This window comes from Sprattus sprattus, assembly GCF_963457725.1.
Source record: "Sprattus sprattus genome assembly, chromosome: 2".
NCBI lineage: Eukaryota > Metazoa > Chordata > Actinopteri > Clupeiformes > Clupeidae > Sprattus > Sprattus sprattus.
In genome coordinates, this window is record NC_137921.1 from 70,677,566 (window position 1) to 70,684,742 (window position 7,177).

General features: G+C 44.0%; 1 protein-coding gene across 1 annotated transcript in view; it reads left to right on the forward strand.

The window, feature by feature from the left end:
• Positions 1-7,177, forward strand: part of snw1 (SNW domain containing 1) — a 7,718-nt gene extending 541 nt beyond the window's left edge. Inside the window, exons 2-14 of the mRNA XM_080833241.1 lie at positions 418-571; positions 684-845; positions 978-1,073; positions 1,208-1,314; positions 1,548-1,652; positions 2,228-2,297; positions 2,493-2,558; positions 2,699-2,815; positions 3,676-3,817; positions 4,198-4,303; positions 4,849-4,966; positions 6,011-6,174; positions 6,602-7,177. Of these exons, the coding sequence (XP_080689367.1) occupies positions 418-571; positions 684-845; positions 978-1,073; positions 1,208-1,314; positions 1,548-1,652; positions 2,228-2,297; positions 2,493-2,558; positions 2,699-2,815; positions 3,676-3,817; positions 4,198-4,303; positions 4,849-4,966; positions 6,011-6,174; positions 6,602-6,794 (1,600 nt within the window). The 3' untranslated portion in view covers positions 6,795-7,177. The remainder of the gene's footprint in view (positions 1-417; positions 572-683; positions 846-977; positions 1,074-1,207; positions 1,315-1,547; positions 1,653-2,227; positions 2,298-2,492; positions 2,559-2,698; positions 2,816-3,675; positions 3,818-4,197; positions 4,304-4,848; positions 4,967-6,010; positions 6,175-6,601) is intronic.

Here is a 7,177-nt window from a genome sequence, read left to right on the forward strand (position 1 = left end):
TACTACTATACTGGAATGTATTTGTATCATTACAAGTACACTACTTGGTAAACAGGAATAAAGATACAACTGATCAAATGTCCAGTTACTGATTCTACATTCACTCATAGTTAGGTTGGTAAACTAGACCAAATGCTGCTGTCGAAGTTAAGTGATAGTGTCAGTAATTTCACGGTCAATTAACTGTTAAAGAGATTTAGTATGTTAAATAAGATGTATTCAGCTGCATTTTACAGTGGGTGTTGTGAAGCGATACTGGCCAGTTTGGCTTGACAGTGTATCGCTGGTTAGCATTAGCTAGGATATGTGTACGTTACATGTGTGTGGGGACGAAAGTTTCTTGTGTTGGTAAAACTTGCATCTTGCTTAGAAATGACTCTTGAAATGAAATTAAACCCGATGCGTTTCTCTCTCTAGCTTTCTACCAGCGCCTACACAGCTGTCCCAGGACCAGCTGGAGGCCGAGGAGCGGGTACGCACCCAGAGGTCTCACTCCACAGCGCTTGTGTCTTCGCGTAGAGAACCACCCGCCTATGGCTACAGAAAAGCATGGGTCCCCCGCACATTGGAGGTGACGGACATGAATTTCACAATCTTATGAAATTGCACAGCATTTATTTCGTGTGATTTCAAGTGTTCACATAAAGTGTGGTTTGTAACATGTCTGGTTAATTGTGGTGCAGGAATTTGGAGATGGAGGTGCTTTCCCAGAGGTCCATGTGGCCCAGTACCCACTGGAAATGGGCAGAAAGAAGAAGACCTCCAATGCCCTGGCACTGCAGGTGGATGCTGAGGGCAAAATCAAGTATGATGCCATTGCCAGGCAGGGTCAGGGCAAAGAGAAGGTACTACCACCGTCGCAGTCCTCAGTGGTTAAATGATCTAGCCATATACGACATATATGTTTATATGTTGTGAAGAATTATGCATTTAGTATTTGTAAACGTTCTCTTCTCTTGTTTGAATTTGATTTATAGGTGATCTTCAGCAAATACACAGACCTACTTCCTAAGGAAGTCCTGAACGACGAGGCTCCGGAGCTACAGAGGCCTGATGAGGAGGCTGTGAAGGAGGTGAGCTTTAAGTTTTGAGATGGCGTTCATCTCCCACAGAGTCCTTTGTAAAGACCATGTCCAATTTCTCATACTTTTCCTTGGGGACCACTAGCTTATGTTCGGTGTTTGCTCTTTGCCTTCCTCTTCTGTAGCTCACGGACAAGACGCGCGCTGCCCTGGACAAGCAAGTCTCGCAGAAGATTGCAGCTGCTATGCCTGTGCGTGCCGCAGATAAACAGGCCCCGGCTCAGTATATTAGGTACACCATAGTGGAGTCTTTCATAGATTCCCATATCATCATATATATCCCTTTAGGGAACCTGAAATGCATTGAATTGTACTTGAATTTAAACAGGCCGCTGTCAGAAGTGCTCCATCGTAGCTCTGACCGCCAAGTGTTCTGTTTGTATAAGGACATGTGTAGTAATCCTAGTGGTGATCAGATACTCTTTTGCAATCCTGATACATCTCTGCTGTTGTGTTTTGGTTCAGGTACACACCTTCACAGCAGGGGGTGGCGTTCAACTCCGGAGCCAAGCAGCGAGTCATCCGCATGGTGGAGATGCAGAAGGACCCCATGGAACCCCCACGCTTCAAGTAAGTTTCAGTTTCAGTTTGTTTATTTGTTGAAGAGGGACAGTGTACATTAATAAACATTAAAATGTAAATGCACCGAATTGTAGCCAAAAGGCTAGTTTCCATTGGCAGTCCCCCTGCCAGAGTGTTAATGGCTAAACAACTTAAAAAATGCATTAACATATACATACAAATAAAATACAAAAGTATTGCTTGAGTTCCTGAAAGAGTTCTCTTCCTGGACCTCTGTGCACCAAAATAAGTCTTCCAACCATTTTCGTGTTTTCTCCTGTGTTTGGTATTCTGAAAAACAGATGGAGAACGTTATGCGGGCGTGCCTCAGCTTTTAGGACAGCATAGGCCATGTAGGTTCATAGGGCTACCTTGCAGTGAAGCGATGTGATTATGCCAGGTGGCCCATCAGCTGTTTTCGAGTTATGTACTTTTGTCTTTGAGTAGGTCTAGCCCTTTGTCTTTAAATTAAAAAATTCTATGCGAACCCTTGCTAGTTCTTAACCATGGTGTTTGCACGGAATGGGGAAGCATTTCTCTGTGTAGCAGCTAAAGTGGTTAATGGTTAAGCGTTCTCTCTACAGGATCAACAAGAAGATTCCTCGCGGACCCCCATCTCCTCCTGCTCCCGTCATGCACTCCCCCAGCAGAAAGGTAAGGCAGAGTTGATCACACAGCCAGCCTATTCACGTGTTACATATGTGGAAACCCATGGGGAAGCTAGCCATAGCTTCTTAATGGAAACAATTGCTTGGTGCGCACAATACCCATTTGCACTCATCGCTCACTCTTTCTCCATTTTTCTCTTTCTCGCTCTCTCTCTCTCTCTCTCTCTCTCTCTCTCTCCAGATGACTGTGAAAGAACAGCAGGAATGGAAGATTCCTCCATGCATCTCCAACTGGAAAAACGCAAAGGTTTGTTAGAGCGTGTTCACTCTCTAGCCTAGCCCCTCTCTTCCAGAATATGAGGCTTCATGAATCATTTAGAAGGCGACAGATGTGTTCTATTGACTGCTGAGGTTAACGCTGCCATCAAATGTTCCTCTATCACTCAGGGTTACACAATCCCACTGGACAAGCGCTTGGCTGCAGATGGAAGAGGCCTGCAGACAGTTCATATCAATGAGAACTTTGCCAAGCTGGCTGAGGCCTTGTACATTGCAGACAGAAAAGTAAGCAAAGCATTGGTTTTATATATGGAAAAGTTATTATTTTTTTTCCCAAAATAATCGGCAGCACTGTGTATTAATTACACTAGTAAGAGCCGCAACACACTGACTCTCTGTGTAACAGTGCATTAACTCACCTGCACTTGTAGCCTAGCCCAAATGCTAAACCTTTGTATGTAAATAAAGTTATCAACATTTTATTAACCATTGTTACCCGATTGTGCTATATTTAAGCAATATAGTACGAGTGGCGCAGGTAACAACACCTGTGGGATTATCCCTAACCTACCCCATTCGCACGAGTATTATATTGCTTTTATATAACAGTTTTATAGTCAACCAATTAACATTTCAACACGAAGTTATTGATTTAAAAACTTTGAATTACCGGTTATCATCAATGCGCTATAGAATGTTTCATCGCGGAATGATTTATTATGAGATGTGAAAAGTCCGATTTGGGATGTCCTGGGATATTCCAACTCATGGAACGTCTCTCGTCCAATCAGAAACGGCTAAATAACTCAATAGAACCCAATTGTTTTATAATGAATATTAGGGTGTAGTTATCATTGTGTCAAATGTACTGTAACGTCAGTGACCAAACAATCCCGTCACATGGATTGGAACAGGTGTCCAAAGGATATTACTCTGAAATGCAGTGCTGGAATCTTAACCCTGAGAATTACTATCTGAGTAATTGTTCAGGAATTCCTACACCAAATTTATAGTCAAGTGGGTGCTATTTCACCAAGTTAAAAAAGTGCCATTTAAATGATGGCAGAAAAGATCATATAAAATGTGGATTTAATTTGTCTTAAACGCTGATTTTATTTTTTACTTTATTTTGTGTCCTTTTCCAGGCCCGAGAGGCAGTGGAGATGCGCGCCCAAGTGGAGAAGAAGATGGCTCAGAAGGAGAAGGAGAAGAAAGAGGAGAAGCTGCGCGAGTTGGCCCAGATGGCTCGCGACCGCAGGGCCGGGATCAAGAGTCACGGAGACAAAGGTATGTTGCCGTCGCCCCCGCTCACACCACAGTCCGACCTCCCGTCGACACCACACACTCTAGCAAAACAAACTGATATTTTGTCCACTGACCACAAAGGGGTGAGTGAGGGCAAGACTTTACATAACAGAACTGAAACTTAAGAGTCTGGAGCACTTGTTGCACCAGGGGGTCAGCAACGTCTCTGGGGTTAAGAGAGAGGCTAAGGGGTCAGTTACATAGATTTGATTTAGGATTCTGAGTGATGTGCTTTGAGAGTGACATCTTAAGTTGTGTTGCTACAATGTGCAGGGTTGTCAGTCTCTGTGTGTGTTTGAGAGAGTGAGTGAGCACTCACTCACCTGCTCACTCGATTTCTCTTCTTTTCCTCCGACCCCCAGCCGGTGGTGAGGATGGTGAGACCAGGGAGCGTGATGATATCCGCCACGACAGGAGGAAAGAGAGACAGCACGACCGGAACATCTCCCGCGCCGCGCCCGATAAGAGGTAACATGCATTTTTAACCCGCTGCTGAATCATTCATACTCAGCCCCTGAGTCTACTCGCCAGCCAGTGCCGTCAGAGCCTCCAGGGCGCAAATCATCTGCCAGGGGTTGAATGAAAGAGAATTTGCCCCCATTACACCCCCGACCTTTACTAGGTCTTTATCACATTTACTCTCTGAACCGTATTAAATGTACTCGTTTTGAGCGACGTGGGTGTTTTTAATATACATTTTCAAAACCGTCCTGTTTTACCATTCAGGTCGTCACTTCCAGTTGAGAGCAGCTAGACTTGCACTTTAACCCTGTGGGAGTGGTAGTAGTTAATAATGTATGTGGCAAGCTCTGTTTAAAAATATATAAATGCAAGAGTCAGATAATCCCCCAAAAAATGACCTGACTTGCTCCACCCCAACCCCCCCCCACCCCCAAACAAACACCTTTTAGAACATCGGAATGTGTTGAGACGAGAGAACCATTACCCGAGTGTGGTTTTTGATGAGGCGTTTGCCATCTTGATCACCAGTTCCCTGTTGTGTCCACAAACAGGTCCAAACTGCAGAGGGACCAGGACCGAGACATCAGTGAGCTCATCGCTCTGGGCCAGCCCAACCCCCGCACCTCCAGCGACGCCCAGTATGACCAGCGGCTCTTCAACCAGAGCAAGGTGACATCCCACAGCTCTCTAAATGCCACTGTAACTTGCATTACACTGCTGTACACTGTAGTGGCGTAGAGACTGTCTTTAGCTTGTGGTCATGTAGAAAAGTGGTGTAAGCATGTCTCCCTCAGATATTGCACTGAGTAGCGGTGTTTACACTTTTGGGTAATAGAGGTTCGGAACTAAAACAACTCAATAACTAGTCATTATCAAATAACTTAAGATCGGATACTATAACATGGATAATTGTTGGAATTCTTCAGCACTGGAAATGCTTAATATTTGGGCTAAATGTGGAATTGTAGTTTGATCAAGTAGGAGAGAACAACCAAAACGATTGTAATAATTTTGATACGTCCGTTCTGACTAAGCTGCCCAACTTCGATGACAAACTATGCTTATGCTGTTAGCTGGCTTAGGTTAAAAAAGCAATTTTCATAATGCATTTTTAAGCAATAGAAATATGACTGGTCTGTTTACGTTATGTACACTTTAGGGTAGTTTAAATGAACACAATATGCCTGGATGTGTAATTACCATAAAACCATTGCATGATTATTAAAGTGTTGGCTTGCTATATCCTGGCCGTTAGCCCTGGTTGCCCCAAAGATTGCCTTCCCTCGCAGTGGCACGATAGTGGAAACGCGACTAGTGTACCAAGACCAAGTGAGCTCCTGGTTCCTTAGACACAATTACAAGTGTCTGGTGTCACGCCTAATGTGTAAGCTTAAATTTCAGGTCCAATGTCAGTGAGCCATGTTTCTGTTGTTTTTATCTTTTATTTATTTATATATACACACTGGACAAATAATCTGTAAGACTTTCAGATATAGTCAACAACCTCTTGCCAATCAAAATGAATGTATTTCAATGATCCTGTATGTTAGGTTGTAATTGTATTTTTCATGATTTAAACATGAAACATTTATGTTATTTCGACACAATTATACCACCAAAGTCGGCATGTGAAATTATGGTGACATTTATTTTGGATCATTTTGCCAACTGTTGTTTTGTGTGTCTGTGTTGACCCTTTCTCTCTCTCTCTAGGGAATGGACAGTGGCTTTGCTGGAGGGGAGGATGAGATGTACAATGTGTACGACAAGCCCTTCAGGGGAGACCGGGACATGGCCCAGAACATCTACAGACCCAGCAAGAACGCAGACAAGGACATGTACGGGGACGACCTGGACACACTCATGCAGAACAACAGGTTTGCAGACCGCCATCTCTTCATTCCTCCAAAGCAGAATTACTTGGACTTCCCTGTTTTTAGTTTAGTTTTTATCTGGATTTTTTTTTTTTATTATTATTATCATCTTTTTTTTAAGCCTGCACTTAAGAAAATTGAAATTAGATTATCTAATGCCTATATTAATGACGGTGACGTTTTAACAGCGCTGAACGCCAAACAAAATGTATTACCAACATGCATTGCCCTAAGCCAGTGCTGCGAAGCGCCATTTAAAGTCAAACGATCCTATTTGTTATGTTGATATACAGACCCACAATACTGTATCAGAAGGCCTAAAACCCTTGGCTTTGCTAATGCTATGGTCCATCAGCGGAGCTGCAGGAGCATTTTGTTAGATGTTCTTGACCAACATCACACATCCATCTCTCTCCCTCTCTGTCTCCAGGTTTGTGCCGGACCGGGAGTTCTCCGGCGCCGACCACGGGCCTCGTAGGGATGGTCCTGTCCAGTTTGAGGAGGATCCTTTCGGTCTGGACAGGTTCTTGGAGGAAGCCAAGCAGCACGGCGGCTCCAAGAGGCCCTCCACCAGCGGCCGCTCCAAGGACTACGACCACGACAAGAAGCGCAGGAAGGAGTGAGCGCAGCGGGGTCAGGGGTCATGGAGACGTGCCGCTAGCTCCACAGCATCTTTATTTCGGGTGTAATATGACCGTAGCCCCCAAGGCATTACCAAGGACTTCTTGTGTTGTTACCTCGGAGTGGATCTTTATTCGCTCCACATTCTAATGCCGTCACACGCGACCTCTGAGTTGAATCGTATAATGTGTATTTTCAGTAAAGACACCACCTAGTCGTTTGTGAAACATATACAGTCCCCCCTCAATATTGCTCATCATTCCTCTTATTTTAATATGGCTTTGAACAGTAGGTGTGTTTCTTTTCTTTTTGGATTGTCAGCATAACCATGTGCTTCTGTTTAAGTGTCGATAGAAAAGCTGACCCAATAAATTTTTACATGGAA